The sequence below is a fragment of the Vipera ursinii genome (genome assembly GCF_947247035.1).
Source record: "Vipera ursinii genome assembly, chromosome: 1".
Lineage (NCBI taxonomy): Eukaryota > Metazoa > Chordata > Lepidosauria > Squamata > Viperidae > Vipera > Vipera ursinii.
Genome location: NC_139512.1, coordinates 305,101,857 through 305,124,973, shown reverse-complemented (window position 1 = coordinate 305,124,973; position 23,117 = coordinate 305,101,857). Strand labels below are relative to the sequence as shown.

The window sequence follows — 23,117 nt, the reverse complement described above, 5'->3', positions numbered from 1 at the left end:
ATTGATAAATGTAATAATGATATTTTTATTTAGTTGATATAATAAGAACTGTATTAGCTTAAATATGAGATAGTAGATATTAAGGGAAAAAGAGAGGAAATATTTGAGGTTGTAGTTTGAGATTTGTACTAAAGGTTTTTGTATGTTACTGAACTATTGATTAACCCAGCCACCACGTTGCTTTTTAAATTGTTGTTGTTGTTAGCTGCGAAGTCGTGTCCGACTCATCGCGACCCTATGGACAACGTTCCTCCAGGCCTTCCTGTCTTCCACCATTTTCTGGAGTCCATTTAAGCTCACGCCTACTGCTTCAGTGACTCCATCCAGCCACCTCATTCTCTGTCGTCCCCTTCTTCTATTGCCCTCGATCTTTCCCAGCATTAGGCTCTTCTCCAGTGAGTCCTTCTTTCTCATTAGGTGGCCAAAGTATTTGAGTTTTAGCTTCAAGATCTGGCCTTCTAAAGAGCAGTCAGGATTGATCTCCTCTAGGACTGACCGGTTTGATCGCCTTGCAGTCCAAGGGACTCGCAGGAGTCTTCTCCAGCACCACAGTTCAAAGGCCTCAATTCTTTGGCGCTCAGCCTTTCTTATGGTCCAACTTTCACTGCTATACATTGCAACTGGGAAGACCATAGCCTTGACTATACGCACTTTTGTTGACAGGGTAATGTCTCTGCTTTTTAGTGTGCTGTCTAGATTTGCCATGGCTTTCCTTCCCAGGAGCAAGCGTCTTTTAATTTCTTGGCTACAGTCCCCATCTGCAGTGATCTTGGAGCCCAGGAAAACAAAATCTGTCACTACCTCCATTTCTTCCCCATCTATTTGCCAGGAATTGAGAGGGCCAGATGCCATGATCTTGGTTTTCTTAATGTTAAGTTTCAACCCAACTTTTGCACTCTCCTTCTTCACCCGCAACAAGAGGCTCTTTAGTTCTTCTTCACTTTCTGCCATTAGAGTGGTATCATCTGCGTATCTTAGGTTGTTGATATTTCTTCCAGCAATCTTAATTCCAACTTTTGATTCATCTAGCCCTGCCTTTCTCATGATGTGCTCTGCATATAAGTTAAATAGGCAGGGCGACAGTATACAGCCTTGCCGGACTCCTTTCCCAATTTTGAACCAATCAGTGGTTCCGTGTCCAGTTCTCACTGTTGCTTCTTGACCCGCATATAGGTTTCTCAAGAGACAAATAAGATGGTCTGTGTACTCCCATCTCTTTAAGAACTTGCCACAGTTTGTTATGATCCACACAATCAAAGGCTTTAGCATAGTCAATGAAGCAGAAGTAGATGTTTTTCTGGAACTCCCTAGCTTTCTCCATGATCCAGCGTATGTTGGCAATTTGATCTCTAGTTCCTCTGCCTCTTCGAAATCCTGCCTGTACTTCTGGTAGTTCTCGATCCACATACTGCTGAAGTCTAGCTTGTAGGATTTTAAGCATGACTTTACTAGCATGAGAAATGAGTGCAATGGTGCGATAGTTTGAACATTCTTTGGCACTGCCTTTCTTTGGAATTGGAATGTAAACTGATCTTTTCCAATCCTGTGGCCACTGTTGAGTTTTCCAAATTTGCTGGCAAATTGAGTGTAGCACTTTTACTGCACTGTCTTTTAAGATTTTGAATAGCTCAGCTGGAATACTGTCACCTCCACTAGCTTTGTTGTTGCTCAGCTTTTCTAAGGCCCACTTCACTTCACATTCTAAGATGTCTGGCTCGAGGTCAGTGACCACCTCATTGTGATTATCAGGGACGTTAAGCTCATTCTTGTATAGTTCTTCTGTGTAATTTTGCCACCTCTTCTTAATCTCTTCTGCCTCTGTTAGGTCCCTGCCATTTTGGTCCTTTATCGTGCCCATTTTTGCATGGAATGTTCCCTTCATCTCTCCAATTTTCTTGAAAAGATCTCTGGTCCTCCCTATTCTATTGTTTTCTTCTATTTCTTTGCACTGTTCATTTAAGAAGGCATTCTTATCTCTTCTAGCTATTCTCTGGAATTCTGCATTCAATTGGGCATATCTTTGTTTTTCTCCCTTGCCTTTTGCTTTCCTCCTTTCCTCAGCTATTTGCAAAGCTTCCTCAGACAGCCATTTTGCTTTCTTGCATTTCTTTTTCTTTGGGATGGTTTTGGTTGCTACCTGTTGTACAATGTCGCGAACCTCTGTCCATAGTTCTTCAGGCACTCTGTCTATCAGATCTAATTCCTTAAATCTATTTGTCACCTCTACTGTATATTCAACAGGGATATGATTTAATTCATACCTGAGTGGCCTAGCGCTTTTCCCTACTTTCTTCAGTTTAAGCCTAAACTTTGCAAGGAGAAGCTCATGGTCTGAGCCACAGTCAGCTCCTGGTCTTGTTTTTACCGACTGTATAGAGCTTCTCCATCTTTGGCTGCAGAGCATATAGTCAATCTGATTTCTGTGTTGACCGTCTGGTGATGTCCATGTGTAGAGCCGTCTCTTGGGTTGTTGGAAAAGAGTGTTTGCTATGACCATCGTATTCTCTTGACAAAATTCTATCAGCCTGTGCCCTGCTTCATTTTGTACTCCAAGGCCAAACTTGCCTGTTATTCCAGTTATCTTTTGGCTTCCTACTTTAGCATTCCAATCCCCCATGATGATAAGGACATCATTTTTTGGTGTTAGTTCTATAAGGTGCTGTAGGGCTTCATAGAACCGGTCAATTTCATCCTCTTCAGCACTGGTGGTTGGGGCATAGACTTGGACTACTGTGATATTGAATGGTTTCCCTTGGATTCGAACTGAGATCATTCTGTCATTTTGAGGATTGTATCCCAGTATTGATTTTCCTACTCTTTTATTGACTATGAAGGCTACTCCATTTCTTCTGAGGGATTCTTGCCCGCAGTAGTATACCTGATGGTCATCTGAATTAAATTCACCCATTCCTGTCCATTTTAGTTCGCTAATACCTAAGATGTCGATGTTCAGTCTTGACATCTCTTGTTTGACCACGTCCAGCTTTCCTTGATTCATGGATCTTACATTCCAGGTTCCTATGGAGAAAAAATCTTTACAGCATCGGACTTTCCTTTCACCACCAGACACATCCACAGCTGAGCGTCCTTTCGGCTTTGGCCCAGTCGCTTCATTCTTTCTGGCGCTACTAGTACTAGCCCTCTGTTCTTCCCCAGTAGCATATTGGACGCCTTCCGACCTGAGGGGCTCATCTTCCAGCATCATATCGTTTTGCCTTTTGGTACTGTCCATAGGGTTTTCATGGCAAAGATACTGGAGTGGGTTGCCATTTCCTTCTCCAGTGGATCACGTTTTGTCAGAACTCTCAGCTATGACCTGTCCGTCTTGGGTGGCCCTGCACGGCATAGCTCATAGCTTCATTGAATTACGCAAGCCCCTTCGCCACGACAAGGCAGTAATCCATGAAGGGGATTTTAAATACCTAAATGTAAAATTAGAAAATTAACAAAAATATTATTTTAAAAAAAGAAAGTAGCAATGGTAAACCACTTCTGAAAAATCTTGCCAAGGAAATTGCAGGGATTTGTCTGGACAGATGCCAGGAATAAAAACTGACAAAGGAACAAAAATAATACATTAGATATTATCCAAAAATCTAAGAAAAGCAAAATTTCCTTGAAATTACAGTATTATCTGTTTAGGCATACAAGGAAGGAAGATGGGAGGTCAGGAGGAAGATTGTTTGTGAAAGTTAAAATAAAAAGATAATTATATATAATGGAAAGAAAGATCCAAGTTCCATAATAATGTAAAAAAATTTCTGTAACATCAAATCCACGGTTTGTCTTTATTTGGCCGTAGCCTGGAGATATTCATATATTAATCAGAAGACAACTGCCATTTAACTTCCATTTATAGATAACCAGTGTCTGTTCCTAATAAATTCAGTCCTTAAAAGGTGATCTTTGCATGTGTGCCACTATAACATCAGGCAGTAATAACTTAAGTTCTGCTAAATTTTATTATTTTATAAATACTGTACTTATTGTATTTTTGTGCCGCTATTTATTTCATTATATTTCCGCTAATGAATGATACACCTTAGCTTCAGATAGTTTGGTAATTTGTTCTGATATATACTTCTTTAGGCCAGTAAATGCTAGCAATAAAGTAATTCCATGAAAGTCTTTTTTAAAAAAATTGTAAACAAAGGCCATTGTTTGATAATCTTTATTAGGGCTATGCAAATTCTTTAAAAGAGGTCCTCTGGAACACATTGGGATGTGTACAGGCAGTCCTCAACTTACAACCATTCATTTAGTTACTTTCAAAGTTACAAAGTGACTTAATAGCCAATTTTCACACTTATGACTGTTGCTGCATCCCCAGGGTCATGTGATCAAAATTTGAGCTCTTGGCAACTGGCATGTATTTATGACAGTTGTACTATCCTGGGTCATGTGATCACCATTTTTAACCTTCCCAGCCATCTTCCAACAAGCAAAGTCAGTGGGGGAAACCAAATTTGCTTAATGGTGGCATGATTCATTTAACAACTGCAATTCACTTAACAGATGAGGTAAAACAGGTCATAAAATGGAGCAAAAATCACTTAACTGCCTTGCATAGTAACAGAAATTTTGGGCTCGATTCTGGTTGTAAGTCAAGGACTATCTGTGTCAATGAAGGGATGTGCCTATGCAAACACATTGCACAGACAGTGAAGCACCCCGAAAAGCCTGGAAAATGTTGCAGCTGCTTTAATTGATCCAAAAAGAATTTCTTTGAATATGTTAGTATGCTTTTTGAAGTAGCTTTCTGAAAGAATAGTTATAGCCTTTGTCTTTATTCTGTTATATTATTTTTGAATTCTGAAATATAAATATCAAAGTAGATAAGACATTCCAGTAAAACAATTCTGTATTAAAGTTGCAGATGATGTGGGTAGAATATAGTGACATATAGGCAGAAGTGCTCGTGAATTTAACAAAAAGCCAAGGCATGTTTGATGTGTGGGAACATAACAGAAAGCAATTAAACTTTATGGATTGTAATTCACTCAGCATGTATTAAATTGGTTCATGCATTAAGCATTTTGATAGGAATTATAAGAAGTGGGATGGTAACGCTATGGCATATCTGATAACAAAAGACTGCAGCAAAATTCTTCAGTTTTTGCAACATTACAGTTCTCTTTATCTGATGTGCAAAGTTCTGGTCAACATGAAACATAGAAAATGTCAATCTATCGTAATGAAAAATAAAGCTATATTTAAAGTATTTTACTGCACTGACATTATGAGTAATACCATGTAATTCTACAGCAAAGAGTAGAAATTTTGTGACAGTATTTACTATTCTGAATAGTTTAACATCAACAAATCTAACCTCTCTTCTCATCCTCTAACAGTTGATTACATTCACTAACCATTTATATATCTGATATTTAGATATAAAGCATAAAATATAATATAAACCATTTATTTGATATTAAGAAGAGGTAATTTTTGTAGATCCACTTCACTGGTTCCAGATTTCGGATATTTTATATAGAGTATTTTTCTGGAGTAGAATTATGGCTAGAATTTAATTTTGGTTGAGTCTTGCATATAGTCTGTTGCACTACTTTGCTAATAATCTCCTTTTGCCTTCCTTCAAAGAACCATTTTATGCATTTTGAATGATTTTAGTGATTTTTAGTGTGTGAATTAAATAGCATTGATCTTCTTTCTCAACCCATTTTGTTTCTATCCAACCTCCAGCTGATGTTGAGCTATGGCTGCCTGGTTCTGCTTTACCACTAGATGTCAGTCTAACACTACAATTTTGTGCATTCGTGTCAAAAGACTTCAATATAATATCTTGTTATCTTGTTATAATATCTTGTTATCTTGTTCAATATTGCCATAAAAAGATGGCTATCCTGTTATGTTCGTTAAAATACATTCATCTGGAAGTTTTTATATTTAATTTCCTTGGGTATATCTTGAACTACTGGTAGTTGCATTATTACTTCTAAAATGATTGTGAATAGTAGATGATTGCATTTTTTTCTGTCTGTATTAATAACTGTATTTGTAAGTGTAGCAGTACTGGAAAGTGTTTTACATTCCTGGATATTAAAATCAAACTTGGAGAAGTTTGTACACTTCATTTAGGTACTGATATAAAAAAAATATGCTACATGTTTGTAGGATCAATCACATTGTTGTATTGTATTTAATAATTCTAAGTTGATTCAGAGCATCATTAAAGTAGAATTCCAAGGAAGAAGCAAGATTCTATTTATAATACCGTAGCTGCCTTATATTTATTTTTATAGATATTTATCTGTATTCCACCATTATTTTTACAAATAAAGCGATGAACATATCCAATACACTTTCTTCCTCCTATTTTCCCTACAACAGCAACCCTGTGAGGTGGGTTGAGTTGAGACTAAATGACTGGCTCAAAGTCATCCTGCTGGCTTTCATAGCTAAGGTGGGACTTGAGTCTCCCACTTTGTAGTCTGATCCCACTAGTCCAAACTGGCTCCCTTTTACTTTCCAGTTACCTCTGTTGTTATTGAAAATAAATAATAATAATAATAATTATAATAATTATAATAATTATAATAATTATAATAATTATAATAATTATAATTATAATAATGAAGAAAGCACAATACTGTGTATTTGTACTTGAGCATATATTTCAGATATCTTGAAATCTCAATAGTTTGAATCCCAGTTTCTAGGTTTCAGAAAAATAATATTAGAAAACTGTTTTATAGTTGTAAATCAGAAGCTGTGTGTGTTACAGCAAAGTGAGGAAAGGACTACCAAAGAATACATTTTTTTACTTCAGGATTTCGTCCAATATTTGAACTGTATTTAGTGAGGTGTATCGGTGCTGCTCAAGAGGGACAGAACAGCTAGCCACTAGTTGTATACTTTTCCAGAATCTTGCTTTGCTTTGAGACTGATGTGATTGTGCAACTAAAAACTTGCTATTAATGTTAACCAATTTTTCATATCTGATTTGAGGACACTACAAGCTGATTGCAATTTTAAAAGCCACTTTATTTGCTTTGGAAGGCCGGCTATCCGATCTTTTGATCTTCTGCTTAGTGCAGGGGTAGGCAACCTCGGCTCTTTTATGACTCATGGACTTCAACTCCCAGAATTCCTGAGTCAGCTGACTCAGGAATTCTGGGAGTTGAAGTCCATGAGTCATAAAAGAGCCGAGGTTGCCTACCCCTAGCTTAGTGGAACATGACTAAGATCAAAGCCAAGGACTTTGCTCTCCTTTTGTTTTTTCATTACCAAAATCCTTGCTTGTTTTCTTAAATCCCCCATGACTTTTGTTTGCTTTCAGTTATTGTTTACATTAAAACCAGTTGTTTTAGTACTGCCTCCTGTGTATGGTATTATAAACTTTTTAGCATCTCTGCTTTCATTGTAATCTCTTAACGGATGTTTGCATTCTTCTAAATGTCCACTGCAAACAAGCTCCTCTGATTTTCCCTTTTCCCTGCTTTTACTGTAAAACTACTCATTAATAGCCATGTGGAATTGATCTTGCGGATTCTGAACTTATTTGATTCTTAAGGAATAGCTTGAATGCTAATGTGTACAGCTTTCACCTTGAAGCATACTTGGTTGTTTTGTGAAATGATGGGTTCTATTTTCTCACCAAAGACCAGCAGAGCTCCAGATACCTGCTACGAATAGCGTAACTGCAGGAACTGCTATCCCTCCTTTATTGCCAAAAACCTCGACCAAACTACTGCAGTGTAGTGATTTGTGGTAAACTGGAAAGATTCAGGCCCATTCCCATCCCCATCCCCATCCCCATCGCCCCCTTGAAAACTCACTGGGTGACAGACCAATCAGTCTCTCTCAACTCAGCCTGCCTCATAGGGTTGTTGTGAATGGGAAAATGGGAGAAGTCAGCGCTATCCCTAGAGCACATTATCCTAGATATGAGCTTAAACAAATATTACAACTTATTACCCCAATATAACTAAATATTGGTATTCTGATTAATGAGTAGCACTGCTATCTAAGCAGCCAAAATCCTTCGGTTTCCCAGATGTTTCTCGTGAAACATTGTTTTGCACTAATGTTTCTTTGTTGATTATTAAATTATTAAACAAGGTTGTTTAGTGACAAACCATAATACTTGCATTATTTTTGACTCTATAGAGACTTTCCTGCCAGTGTATGAAAAGAGTCAAACATTGCTGCCTTCTGTATAACTAGTGATACACAACACTCATAGTTATTTTAAGTTCGATGTTCCTGGGCTAAACTGTTTGCCCAGAGGGGTGGGGTGTGGGATTTGGGAATATTGTTGTGACACAGAGAGATGCCATTGCCAGCACCTTAGTCTGTTACCTTACATGCCATCTTGAGCTCTTGAATAAAAGGCAGGATATAAATCAAACATACTTAACTTTGCCTTGCAAACAATTGGCAACCAGAGCCATTACTAATACAGAAATGTCATCTTGAATTTCTTAAAAGTATGTTGTGAGGCAACTTTAACATCTTTTCTCTAGATGTTTTTTTCTCCCTGTTTCTCTTTCTTTGCATGTTAGGTTTGCATTTAAACTGAAAGCTTTAGAGCAGAGCTTGTCCTACCTTTTTGTAGATGGCAAACTTTTGGCACAATCTTTTCTGGGAAAAATGTGGTAACAATAAATGGAATTGGAGTGAATATAATAAAAAATAATTATTTTAAAGGAACATTAAACCAGTTACAAATTCTCAAGTGCCAGAAAGTGATAAAAATGCAAGGTTAAAAAAATCTATCCTTCTAAATGATGTAAAACAGTAAATTATTTTTAAAATGATTTATTTTTTTACTGTTTAGCATCAGTACAGGCAATCTTTTCATCTTGATCTTTCATGCTCAATGACTTCCTTTTCACTTTAGAGGAATGTGCTGGTCAAATCAAACTTAAAATATAAAGCAGAATCTCTTTATAGTTTCATAAAGATTTCTTTATGAAATCCTACACAGTGGTTATGTTTTACCTATTTATTTGGTCCAATTGCACTTTGTGGATTGGCCAAGCTAATGCATCTTGCTGAAGTCCAAGCAGTAAATAAAAATCAAGAGAACAGAATTTGCCATTTTTACTATGGTTGATGTGGCATTGCTCATTCTAATTTAAAAATCTCTTTCTGTTGCTCAAAAATGTCATTGTCATAGCACTACCTCTTCTTTGCCTTACATTTCAACATCTCTAAATGGAAGATGGAATCCTCTTTCTATTTTTTGGGATTTTTGTCTCACCCCCCCTATTTTCATCTCTTAATGATTTTCGTAAGGCACGTGTTTGAGCAATTTTCTTATCTGTCTTGAATAAATTAAATCATGAATGGAATGCAGCCTTATCCTGGCCAAATATTAAGATTGAAATTTATGAAGTAAAGGATCAGAAATAATTATTCAAGGTGCTAGAATCTAAAATGTGTTTCTATACTAAGAAAAGCTATTTTAAGGGTTTTGTTTCTGGAAATCTTCAATACACCGAGGACTATCTTTGGGGACCCACAAATCATATCAAGTTCAGTAGCTAAAAAAATAGGAAACATGTTGAAACAGGATTGGAAACGCAGAGTGGCAGCTTGCCCCCCTCATAAAAAAATCATCATCAGGTTTCATTCCTAGTAACTTCATAAAACATCTATTTAATTTTCTTGGCAACAATATTTTTTTATTTATTTTTAATTCCATTTATATCCCGCCCTTCTCCGAAGACTCAGGGCGGCTTACAAGCTTAGCAGTAGCCTTCATTCTATGTATATGCCTGCTTATTAGGTCTTTCACACACACCCCAAGCGGCATTATTACAAAGTCAGCTTAATTGCCCCCAACAATATGGAAATGTGTTGCCATTGTTTTCTTCTAGGATATTTTTCCAACTTTCCCGTCTTCTGTATAACCATGGTATTTCCTGTACTTATCAAGTTAAACCCTACTTAGCTTTTCAAATTCAGCCAAGGTGTAATAGCATAGATAGCATAAATAGTATTTATCCCCATAAACCTGAACTTCTAGGCTTCTTTCTGAAAATTAAATATAAAAATAAATGGTAGGAGATCAGAATCAGGATTTAAAAACCCCAAAAATTATTTCTACTTCTCTCAAAGAAATCAAATCCTGTTTCTTTCTTCCATATAGAAATTCTTATTTACAAACTCATTTTTTTATTTGTTTGCTTTTAGTAGTTCTGAAAATCAACAAAGATGATTGGGGGACTGGAGGCTAAAACATATAGGGAACGGTTGCTGGAATTGGGTATGTGTAGTTTAACGAAGAGAAGAGTGAGGGGTGACATGATAGCAGTGATCCAATATCTCAAGGGCTGCCACAAAGAAGAGGGAGTCAAGCTATTCTCCAAAGCACCTGAAAGCAGGACAAGAAGCAACGGATGGAAACTAGTCAAGGAGAGAAGCAACCTAGAACTAAGGAGAAACTTCCTGACAGTTAGATCAATTAACCAGTGGAACAACCTGCCTCCAGAGGTGGTGAATGCTCCAACACTGGAGGTTTTTAAGAAGAGACTGGACAGCCATTTGCCTGAAATGGTATAGGGTTTCCTGCCTGAGCAGGGGGTTGGACTAGATGACCTCCAAGGTCTCGTCCAAATTATTATTATTATTATTATTATTATTATCATCATCATCATCATCATCATCATCATCTACAAGGAAGCAGTAAAGTATTTGGAAGAAATAGATTTTTATGGTATGAAACATAGAAATTGATTCCCTCTTCATATCTTTTCAGACTGCAGTGAGGTAAAAAAAAGTAGGTAAATAGGATGGAGGAAGAGAAGGAAGATACTGAGAACCCAAGCTCCAACTTTTGCCACATCTAGTTTAGTAAGAGAAAACAATGGTTTGCTGCTATAATTGAAATTAAAGTGTTAACAGAAACAAATGTGAGGATGCATTCAGATTCCATGCCATAAACATAGCTTTTGAAAACTATTTGTAGCCAAAGCATTTTATCTATGAACTATGCCCAATTTTGGGTTATGGCTTAATAGCTAGTGGTTAAAAACAAACATAGTATTTCAAGATGCCAAGTCTTTTCCATGATAATTACTGCTAAGCTTGTTTGCCGCCCTGAGTCTTCGGAGAAGGGCGGGGTATAAATGGAATTAAAATAAATAAATAAATAAATAATCAACTGACAAATAGGGGTGGGATTAGCTACAGAAGGATAGAAATAAATGAATTGGATTACCTCTTTTTTATTTTGCAAAGAAGCCATAGCATTATATAAGAACCTTTTAGATTGTTACTTCTGCTTAAACTGCTTTTAAGGAAGCAAAAATGAATATTCGATTGATAAACAAAATAGAACTGATCATCTCCTCTGCATCCCTTTATCTGTTGCTTAGTTATTTCTAAGCTTGCACTGATGATGTTACCTAGTTTGGGTAATGAAACGTCTGCAAGAAAACAAGTAAGCTCAGAGCTCCAAATATTCTCCTTTATTAGTTGTTTCCAGCTTTTGTATTATGCCTGTCTCCGCTAGAAAAAAAAAAGAAAATAGAGACATTAGATATACATTGAGTATTGTAAATTGGCATAAAAGATTGCTGGAACTACAGAAACCCTGTTCAAAATGATGAATATGGAAAGAACGCTTTATTTACTAGGCAGTTGGGATGATGATTACAATAAAGATTATTAATTGCATTAAAAAAGCTGTATGTATGATTTGGTTTTTTAAAAAATTCTTTGTATGTGATCTATTTCTTCAGAGCTTCAAATTCCCATTTTCTGTTAATGCTAAGAAGAATCACATCAAAAATATCAATTTTTAAAATGTCATTTTAGGGAAAAATGACAGTTTTAAAATAGAACATTAAATATTAATTATGGGATGAGGGCTGTATTAAAAGAGCCCTGGGAAAGACTGTATGGGAATTATCTAGTTCAAGTTCCACCTTAACATGAAAACCAGCTTGGTGACTTTAGGCCAGTTTTTCTCGCTTAGTCCAACTTCCCTCAAAGTTGCTATTGTGGGGAAAATAAGGCAGGAGTATTAAGTATCTTACTGCTTTGTTTATTACACGCACAAGGATAAAAAAGTCTAATAATAATGAAGCCTGTGATATATTCACTACCTCAGATGTCTTAAATTTTGTCTTTGTATTTCCCATCTAGGTTTGTAAGAGAATGGATTTAGTTTGTCAGAGAATGCTAAACCAGGGATTTCTGAAAGTGGAAAGATACCATAACTTGTGTCAGAAACAGGTTAAAGCACAACTTCCAAGGTATGTGATCAACAAAACTGAAGGTCAGAGATAAGGCAGTCTAAAAAACTGTATGTGGAGATGAGATTCAAGAAAAACTTCCATACGCAATCATATAGACAAATATTTAACATATGAAATTATTCCCATCTTCTGGGGGAACCATTGTTTTATCACATGTAAGCAGAATAGCAGGGAGACTACCACTTGCCTCCTTTGTGTGTGCCGAGTGATTTGATGCTTGGCATTGTGAGCTTGGAATGTTTTGAAAGTGAACATCATTTGAAAGTGAACATCATACTGCTAAGCTTGTAAGCCGCCCTGAGTCTTCGGAGAAGGGCGGGATATAAATGGAATTAAAATAAATAAATAAATAAAATTTTCTCCCTGTTTCAGCTGAGATTGCTGCATTCTATTTCAGAGTCAGTTCTGCAGTGAGGACATGCAGATGATAAGCCATAACACTATTGTAGGTGGTCCTGATTTTGAATGTCTATATAGATCCATATCTCATCATTCTCTGGGTTATTTGTTCATTATTTCATTAACGAAGGCTTTCTGAGAAAAGACAATGACAAACATTTTGAAAAAAAGATAAGCAGTGTAAATGTACTTCTTAAATAAATAGTGCAGGAAAGATATAAAATGTAAAATTCACACATCCCAGAATAGAATAGACTTTTAAACTAAGCCTAAATTATAGCAATGCCGGGGAGAAGCCAATGTAACTTCTAGTGCCAAAAGGTTGTTAGTATGGGTACCAGGCTTGCCACCCAGAAGAATAATGGTACCATGCTATCTTTGCTTAGAAAGGGAGATCATACCGAGCTGATGAAAGGTGCTCCTAACAACAATTGCTGTCTGTGTCTCCAGTGACATGATTGGTTCAAGGAGAATAATCAAATGATGCATTTCAAAACAAAGGGCAATCCCCCCTCCCCCGAGCAGATTGAGGATCATTTGTTCAGGCAAACTTTCGATTTTGCCTTGATCAGGTTTTAACTATGATAATGTGCTCATTCTCTCCATTACTATGCTTAGGCATCAGCTCAAGTCATCAATTACATCAATTAAAGGGAACTAAAGTTGTTATTATCAGGGACGCAGTGGCTCAGTGGGTTAGGACGCTGAGGTCGATCAGAAGGTCGGCAGTTTGGCGGGTCGAATCCCGAGTGCCGCGTAACAGAGTGAGCGCCTGTTACTCGTCCCAGCTTCTGCCAACCTAGCAGTTCGAAAGCATGTAAAAATGCAAGTAGAAAAATAGGGACCACTACGGTGGGAAGGTAACAGCGTTCTGTGCGCCTTTGGCGTCTAGTCATGCCGGCCACATGATCACAGAGATGTCCTCGGACAAGCACTGGCTCTTCGACTTTGAAACAGAGATGAGCACTGGCCCCTAGAGTCGGAAACGACTAGCACGCATGTGCGAGGGAACCTTTACCTTTACCTAAAGTTGTTATTAATTTAATATTATTGATGTTTAACCTGTGTTGCCTAAGAATAGGAGTAACCTTACTGATAGAGATCTAATTTCAAAGCAAGGAAGAATTTTTTGACTCTGAAAGTAATTAGGCAATAGAATCTCTTGCTTCCTGAAGGTGTGAGTGTTCATGAGCACTGGATAAATATTTCTCAAAGTGGCCTGAACATTCTTGCCCTGGTCAGGAGGCTGGACTGGAAGACCTGCAAGATCTTTTCCAGCCCTTTGATTCTGTGGTGGCTGATACATATTTATAAATCAGTAGTTTGTATTCCTACTTAGAATTTGAAAACTTGTATGCCGCCTGACTCACAATGACTCTGGGTGGCTCACAACAAACAAACAAGAAATTATAATAAAATCATTAAAGAAGGCAAATGGGAGCCTTGAATGAAGCAAGGGGTCTTGCTCTCTCCAAACACTTGGGTGAACAGCCAGATCTTTATGGCTCTTCTAAACCACGTCCACATCTTGGGAGGAACCTTGTTCCAGAGGACAGGGGCTGCTACAGAAAAGGCATACTTCCGTTGTCCCGATGGATGATGTTTCCTCAAAAGCATCCAAAGTGTGCCAACCCTGCAGGATCAAACCAGGCTGGCAGTTGCTATGGGAGACAGGCACTCAAGTGACCAGGCCTGTGCCCATAGGGCTCTATAGCTGATAGTTTATAACTACTTACTAGTGGGAATCTGATCCTGAAGTACAGTTAGATTAAACAACTTTATATAATAATAGCTTCCTTTCAGTATAAGAAACTTCCGCTATGCCACAGTATTTCCTTTTGGAATGTGCTGATTAATTTGTTTTTAGAGGCCTGATGTTGCAATGTTTTGCTTGGGTGTCTAGTTCCCAGTCTCCTGTTTGCTTTTTCAGTTTTCTGCTCTTGGTTTATTGTTGCCAGGATCTATCAAAGCTCTTCCAATGTCTGTCTTGTTCATTTGCATGTAATTATCCATATTCTACTCAGAGTTTCCACAAAGCAATGTATGATGTGACAAATTTAAAATGAATTTTAAATAGCATCATTAATATAGCCTAACTCTAGAAATGCAGATAACTTTTGACTTACCACCACAATTGAGCCCAACATTTTTGGTTGTTAAGCAAGGCAGTTAAATGAGTTGAGCCTCATTTTACGACTTTTTTGCCACAGTTATTAAGCAAATCATTGCAGTTGTTAAGTGAATCATGTTGTTAAGCAAATCTGGCTTCCTCCATTGACTTTGCTTGTTGAAAGCTGGTTGTGAAAATTACAAATGGTGATCACAAGATCCCAGCTCAGTTGCAACTGCCATAAATACATGCCAGTTGCGAAACACCCAAATTTTAATCCGATACCATGGGGATGTTGCAACAGTTGTAAATGTGAAAACTCAGCCTAAGTCACTTTTTTCAGTGCCACTGTAACTTTGAACGGCTGCTCAACGGTTTTGATGAACCACACAGATTATGAAACAAAGGCATTAGCCTTGCTCAATGATTCCTCAGCTAAGACATCAGAGATGAGAACAATGGTCACCCAATTGAATGTTCAGCCAACTCAAACAAAACAACTGTATAACAGAGAAGGAATAATGGAAAATGAGAGGAATGCAGCCCCAACAAGATTCTATGGACTCCCCAAGATACACAAAATACGAGTCCCTCTCAGACCTACTGTAATGTTATGAGACACCCCTACAAATAACCTGGCTAAATGGCTGTCACAGCACTTAAGCTTCCTGACCCAACCCTCGAACACACAATTTCTGACAAAATTACAAGACTTAAATGTGGCTCCCTGATGAAATCATGGTCTCCTTTGATGTAGTATCCCTATTTACATCTATCTATTAATAGATGGAAAACTAGAAGAAGAGTACAACACAGATCAGGACAACCTAACCAAGACACAAATCATGAAGCTACTTTAATACTGACAATGCACCTTCTTCACACTCAAAAGCAAAATGTATGAACAAGTAAAAGGGACACCTATGGGAATGATTGCAAAAACTGTCCTGTGTGAACTAGAACACCATGCATTTCGAAACTACACAGCTAAATTCGGATGCCACTACGTGGATGACACATTTATCATCATCAAGAGAAACATACTTAAAGACTTCCATACCATACTGATCTCCATTTTTCCTGACATACAGTTCACAATGGAGGAAGAAACAGCCAGCAATTACCATTTTTAGAGGTACTTGTTAACAGACAAGAGGATGGAAGCCTAGAAACCACAGTTTTATCACAAAGCCACCAACACCACACGCATTCAGAATTTCAACAGCAACCATCCATTGTTACACAAAAAGAGTTGCATCAGAACACTATGGCAGGGTGAGAATCCACTGTAGTACTCAGCAAACCAAACAGCTGGAGAGCAGATACTAGGTGAAGAATTCAAGCAGAATGGGTATCCACAATTATTAGTTACAAGATGTCTGCGCAACACAGTGGGAAGAGAAAGGAAGAAACAAGGTACAAGACCAACCACATGGCACACCCTGCCATATACCAAAAACATTTTGGAAACGCAGCTTCCGAGATCTGCAGGTGGGCATCACACACCACCCAGAGGCTACCATACGAGGACAAATTATGCATTATAAAGATTGCTTGGAGGTGGGAGATATTTCCAATGTAATCTACAGAATGCCCTGCATGGATTTTCCCCTGTGTTTATGTAGGACAGAAGGGGAGGAAGCTAACCACCAGACTGTAAAAACACAAGCGAGCAATCAGACGAGGAGACCCAAAGTCATTGGTAGCTTCACAATGCAACGAACAAGGACACACATTCAACTTTGCAGCAACTAAGATCACGAGCAGGCATAAAAACAGCCAGGGAAGTGATTGAAGTCTGAGAAATAGGCCCCTCATCAGTCAACAGGAGAGCTGATTTACCACCAGCCTATCAAGTATTTAGAAGGTGAGGGCTGGGCAGCAGAAGCGAACGACAGTTAATGACTTAAAAGCCCCCCATCAACACACCCCAATCAACATCTAAAAAGCTACTTACAAAAGGCACAATAAATACCACACACAGAACAGCACACACTCTGCTAAAGAGAAGTTCCCTGAAGATGGGCTCCAGCACAAGACTGAAACCTCTGGGCTCCGGTGTCTGAGCCAGATTGGATCCTGCAACTAAACAAGTGATTTGTCTGAATCATTTGTCTGAAATGGTATAGGGTTTCCTACCCAAGCATGGGTTCCTCTACTCTGATTGTAAGTCAAAGACTACCTGTACATGGCACCTAAAAAAGCATCAGGGTTGCATCTTAAAATATTTAGAACATTTTTCATATGAACATGTGTATATGTGTATATATAATGAAAATAAGAATGCTAGGCATGTTAATAGAGGCTTATTGATATGTGATAGTCAGGTATTGAGGGACAGAATGTAAGTTTTAGCAATACAGGGCAGAATTAATGTGTGGATTTTAGGAGCAAGCAATATTTTCTGTAACTGTGCAATATATGCATTATAATTATAAAAAACAGTTTTAGATATTAACTGCATTGAGTTCTTGGAAAAAGAAAACTTAAATAAACAAATTTCATACGTACAAAAAGTGCACGCATAGTGGTTACCAATTTTTCTTTCAAGTTTACGCCACCTAAATCTGCTCTAGAATTCTCGGTGTCTGTATTTAGATCCAGAATTTATAATTTGTTATAAACTATCATTCTCTAGGTTTTAGCTATGTGTTTAGCAAGAAATAAAACAATTTGTAATATTTGTAACAGAAAATTAGGAAATTTTAAATTGTGTCAGTAATTCAACAAAGCACTTTGCTTAAATCTCTTCTCTGGACCCATTTATGGAAGCGACTGTAGCAAATCTTGGGGGAGTTTTATTGCTTCGTTGTACTCAGGAGCAAAAGTACAGAACAGTTCCTTCATGAGAAAAGCACCCTGAATTATTTACATAAACCTAATCAGCAGCATCTGAAATTTAAAGTTAAGGTCCACACATAAAAAAGAGATGTTCAGTATTTCTAAGCATTCATTATATTAAGTAAGTAATGTCTTCTTATTTTTAAGAGCTTTCGGGTTGGCACATTTAAATTATTTATTGTATTAACTATATATAACTTTTAATGCATTATATTTAGCAGTATGTTTCATTATTTATGAAGTGCTATTGATCATAGTTAATATTTAGGGGCTTCAAGAAAGAATTAGTTGATCATGAATCTCAACTGATTATATGCAAATGCTTAATGAAGTAAATCCTATTTGGAAAAAAATAATTGGTGCAGTAATATGTTATCTTTTTCATATAAGAATTATTTTTCTGAGTTGACATTTATTGTTTGAAAATTAGAACAAAAAGTATTGATCTTACTCAGGGTTCATATAGCATGCTATGCTATTGTGGAAGTAGCATGGTATGTGTCATCCTAGCCTTGAATTACATGTTCCCCTATCATTTCTCTTCTCATTTGTGTATAGTTAAATAAAATTTGGAGCTCACAATATGATTTGTAAATATAATTGCTGGCTTCCAAATACTTGATTTAGTTTGATAATTTTGATTAGCTAACAATGACTAGTTTGTGAAAACAAGACTTCCTTATATTTGAACAAAACTTGAAACTGCTACTAATTGGAGCATTGTATTCAGTAAAACACAATGCAAATACTTTTTAAAAGAAATAAAAGAGTTAACCTGTTATTCTTTGCTGTACTTTGACATATGCAGGACATATGAAAAGGGGTTAATTTTAAAAACACATTGGAATTCAATGTGAAGATTGTTAGATTTTGAAGTATAATCTGTCCTGTGTATTAAGGCAGAGGTCCCCAACCTTTTGGACACCAGGGACCAGTTCCATGGAGAGAGGTTTTTCCATGGACCAGAGGGGCATGGTTTTGTGTGCTACCTGCATCCCGCGGTTGGGGCTTGGGGACCCCTGTATTAAGAGACAGTTTTCCCCAGTGAAAATATGTGAATTGGTTTTCAATATTGCATCCTCTTATTAATTTCAGAACTACAAAATAGTAATAAATTATGCTAGATTAAGAAGAAAATTAGTACATGCATTCAGAAACAACAATAATTCATGTGCTTGTGACCTCCCGATTGGACTACTGCAATGCTCTCTACATGGGGCTGCTCTTGGGGACCACCTGGAGGCTTCAGCTGGTGCAGAATGCAGCCACGCGGGTTGTGATTGGGGTTTCCTGATACTCCCGTGTAACACCTCTGCTCCGCAAACTGCATTGGCTTCCTGTTGCCCTCCGGGTGAGATTCAAGGTACTGGTGATGACCTATAAAGCCCTAAATGGCTTGGGTCCGGGATATCTGAGGGAACACCTGCTGCCGGCATCAAGCTCCCTTCGTCCTGTGCGCTCCCACAGGGAGCGTCTTCTCAGGGTACCGCCGGTAAAAGATTGCCGGCGGACAATACCCAGGTGGAGGGCCTTCTCTGTGGGTGCACCTGCCCTTTGGAATCAGCTGCCTATAGAGCTTAGGACTGCCCCTGACCTTCGTTCATTCCGCCGGGACCTGAAGACCTGGCTCTTTGAGCTCTCTGGCCTGGTCTGAGCATATTAATTGGGATTTTAACTGTTTTTAACGGGTTTTATTGCAAGGTTTATATAATTTTTTTAATTGATTTTAAGATTTTTGTAATTGTTGTATCTGTTTTTTAAAATACCTTGTGAACCGCCCTGAGTCCTACGGGAGAAGGGCGGTATATAAATTGAATAAATAAATAAATAAATAAATAAATAAATAAATAAATAAATTCACTAATTTTTAGTAATGCGCCTGCCCTTTCTCATCTTTTTAAAAGGAGAAGGAGTACTTCTATGGACCTAAAGCGTATTTTTGTACCTTACTGGAGGCATTAAACAATAGACCCTAAAATCTTCCCTAGATGGAATATGGGAACGGACAAGAATATAAGAATTTGATTGGTGATATGGTCTATAGGAATATGATGTCTGTAAATAATAATTCTAACCAGTGATATGTGTATAAATTTTTATCTGTTCCCAAAACATATTTCAAAAAAGAAACAGTTTGATCAAAATGGAAGCTGCTTTTAATTCAACTTTCAATTTTTAACAAAATAAACTAAATAGAATTAGGAATTTTGGACAGGTCTAATAATATATGAATTCTGATGTCACATTTTCTTTCACATCTTCTAATTCTGTAATTTTTTGTTCATAGCTATTACTTGCAGTGTCACTTAATGACAGACCTGAATTTCTTTTTTAGACGGGAATCAGAAAGGAGAAATCATTCACTAGCTCGCCATGCAGATATTCTTGCTGCAGTAGAAACAAGGTTATCACTGCTAAACATGACATTTATGAAATATGTGGATTCCAACCTCTGCTGCTTCATACCTGGAAAGGTAATGTTTAAAAAGGGCTATATTAAAGTTAAGGAAATGCTTAATATATATGTTAGCACTAAATTATTTTGAGGACATCAGTAAGGATCTCCTGTACAAATGTTGCGGCTTTTGTTATTTATTATCTGTTCTTGTATAAGACTGGTTTTTCCTTTCCTATAACAAATTGGCTTACCTGGCTGAAAAGTCTTCAATCATATGGTGTATAAAATAAAGACATATATAAAATATTGATTACAATTGGTTTGTTTTCTAGGTTTACTATGATTTACTGTCCTCAGATTTACTATGCCTGTAAGTCAGATTAAACATGCACGCCCTTAAATTGTTTTACAGACTATTTCTAGTACTTTTTAATTTGTTTTTAAATAACTAAAAAGTCATTATAGAAAACTATATCCTAGTTGGAAAATATGTTCATTTGATCTTGCTGTAGCCAAGTCTCTATTTTTCCATTTATTACTAGGTAATAGATGAAATTTATCGTGTGTTAAGGTACGTAAACTCCACTAAAGCTCCTCAAAGAGCCCATGAAGTCCTTCAGGAGTTAAGGGACATTTCATCTATGGCAATGGAATATTTTGATGAGAAGATTGTTCCAATTCTAAAAAGAAAATTGCCTGGTTCAGATGTATCAGGACGTCTTATGGCAGCAGCTCCAGGTACTGCTTTGAGTGTCTTATTCTGTTCAGCCAGTAGGAAAGTATATTAGTTTCACTGTTGTATGATTTGGCTTACTGCAGAGAATTTATGGTAAGAATGAAATGTTCTTAAGATGGTTTCTTCTTGCGTATACTCAAGTGTTCTTTAAAAATGACAGAAGCACTTTTTAATGAATTTATGGAGAATATGCCTATACTAGTATTTTCCAATTACTTTAATAAGAACCTGTCCAGCATACAAAAATAATCTAATAATTTTTTTTGGGGGGGGGAAACAAAAATATATCCAATTTTAATTAATTAGCGAGTTCATATGCGAAAATAAGTTCTCCATACAGAGAGTTCATTAAACGAGGCTGAAGAATAAATGCAAGTATCCAAAAAGAGCTTTAGAAATATGGCTTGTCTTGATTTAAAGGGGTTTGCTTGGATTAAGAATTGTTCAGGGCTTTTAATTAATTTAACCTGACTAGGCTTCCACTTAGAATTAGTAACAAAGATGGGGTTTAGATTCCCAGAATTCTGGGAATTGAAATACATCTAAAATTGCCAGTTTTCAAAAATGCTGCTTTAGTCAAATTGGAAACTCAGTATATTTGTAAATTGGAGTAGAGTGAAGAATCCATTCTGGGAAGTAGTTTGAGAAAAGAGATTTTGGGAAATTCCATAAAAGATAATTTCCTGCTGCTAGAAGTGTTTCAGTTGAAAAGAAGCTAAATTATATTTGCAGTGACAGGGAGGGAGAATAGGAGAGTGGATGATTAGTAGAGTTTAATTTATATAGACTTTTGCAAATATCTAAAATAGTTATGACCTTGTTCTGAGCACTGCTGAGAGAAAATCCAGATAGCTATACTATTATGTATCCTTATGACCAAATAAAATTGAAGGGATCATAGAAGCACTAATGAAATTAATACTCACAATGAGGACATAGTGAACTAAACATCCCTGAAGGAATGGAGATAATATTATGGCAAAGACCAGCGAAATCTCTCTGGAGAAAAGAGAGATTGTAAGATTGCTCACATATACTCTGGGCAACTATCCCTCACAAGTAGATTGCAGGAAATGAGGTTTCTGTGGTCCACTAGCAAGCTGAAAGGCTGGGAGTTGCAAGATACCAACTAAGCTCAGAGTTATATTGCAGCCTATGTTTCTTAATCAGTTTTGGAACTACTACTATACTGCTTTTCATATAGAATCTTTTTTTCCAATCCTTAACAAAAAAAAATTAAGTATAAATTTAAGTGCTTAGAAAAAGTCTTGTTTTGAAAATAAATATCAAAAGGTGACTGATTTTGGAAACTTATAAATAGACTACGTGTCAAGATGGATTCGAAAAAGACTTTAAAATTAATAAAAAGAATCCTTCCCATGGGAAATGGCTGTTAGTTTGTATTCCGAGGGAGGGGGAGATAATATGGGACTTTGAAGGTTGGACACCAGAGCCAGCCAGAAGAAATGAAATATTATAATTAAAAGAGAAGATTACCGTATTTTCTGGCGTATAAGACGACTTTTTAACCCATAAAAATCGTCTCAAAAGTTGGGGGTCGTCTTATACACCGGGTTGTCTTATACGCCGGAAAATACTATTCACCTCTGATCTTTTCTGCTGGACGGCGGGATTGCTGGGTGAATGGAGGTAGGCGATGGCGACCCGTGGTTAAGCGGCCGATGGCGAACGGGTGATGGAGGGCAAACTCTCGTCAGCTCCTGGAGCGACTACTGCAGCCGCCGCCGTTGCTTTCTGTAGGACTGGCCATGCTGGCGCTTCCAATGCTGGCTGTCAGGTCCCTGAAAAGAGGAGGGGCAGGCGGTCCCCAGAGGCGCACTGCTCAACAGTAGGAAGGGAGCACCTTTGCTCCTGCCGAGGCACCGCCTGACCCGCGCCGACCAGAAGAATCGCTTGCCTGGTCACGGAGTGCAGAACAGCGGTACTTGGCGCCCATCTTGCCCACAGACCATGCAGCGGCCCTCGCCAGTCGGCCTCGGCATGGCCGCCCCAAGCCCGGCTCTCTAGCGTGTCTTCCGGGCCCACCTGGCCAACCGTCTCCTGGGCGGGGCTTGGCTCCAGACGCGGTGGTTGCTCCGTCTGCAAATGCTATCTCAAAGCCGAATCGCGCTTGGCTGTGCAGGCTTCTCAGAGTTCCCGCGGTGGTTGCGGCTTCTGGCGTGCTGTTTGCAGAGTCTGGCCTGGAAGAGCGCGTGGCTTTGCACCATTTGCATCAGACGGGGCTGAATCTGAATCGGGCTTGTGTCGGACACTTGGCAACTGGCATGTAAGTATTTTCCGGCGTATAAGACGAAAAATCTTGAAAATCTTCTCAAACGTCAGGGGTCGTCTTATACGCCGGGTCATCTTATACGCCGGAAAATACGGTAATTTTTTCTTGCT

The 23,117-nt window shown here is 37.8% G+C and overlaps 1 protein-coding gene across 1 annotated transcript in view; it reads left to right on the top strand.

Moving 5' to 3' along the window:
- The window catches only part of FBXO28 (F-box protein 28), a 37,867-nt gene that overhangs the window by 9,259 nt on the left and 5,491 nt on the right, over nt 1-23,117 (top strand). The window contains exons 2-4 of the mRNA XM_083379479.1: nt 12,118-12,227; nt 19,916-20,054; nt 20,521-20,716. Of these exons, the coding sequence (XP_083235605.1) occupies nt 12,118-12,227; nt 19,916-20,054; nt 20,521-20,716 (445 nt within the window). The remainder of the gene's footprint in view (nt 1-12,117; nt 12,228-19,915; nt 20,055-20,520; nt 20,717-23,117) is intronic.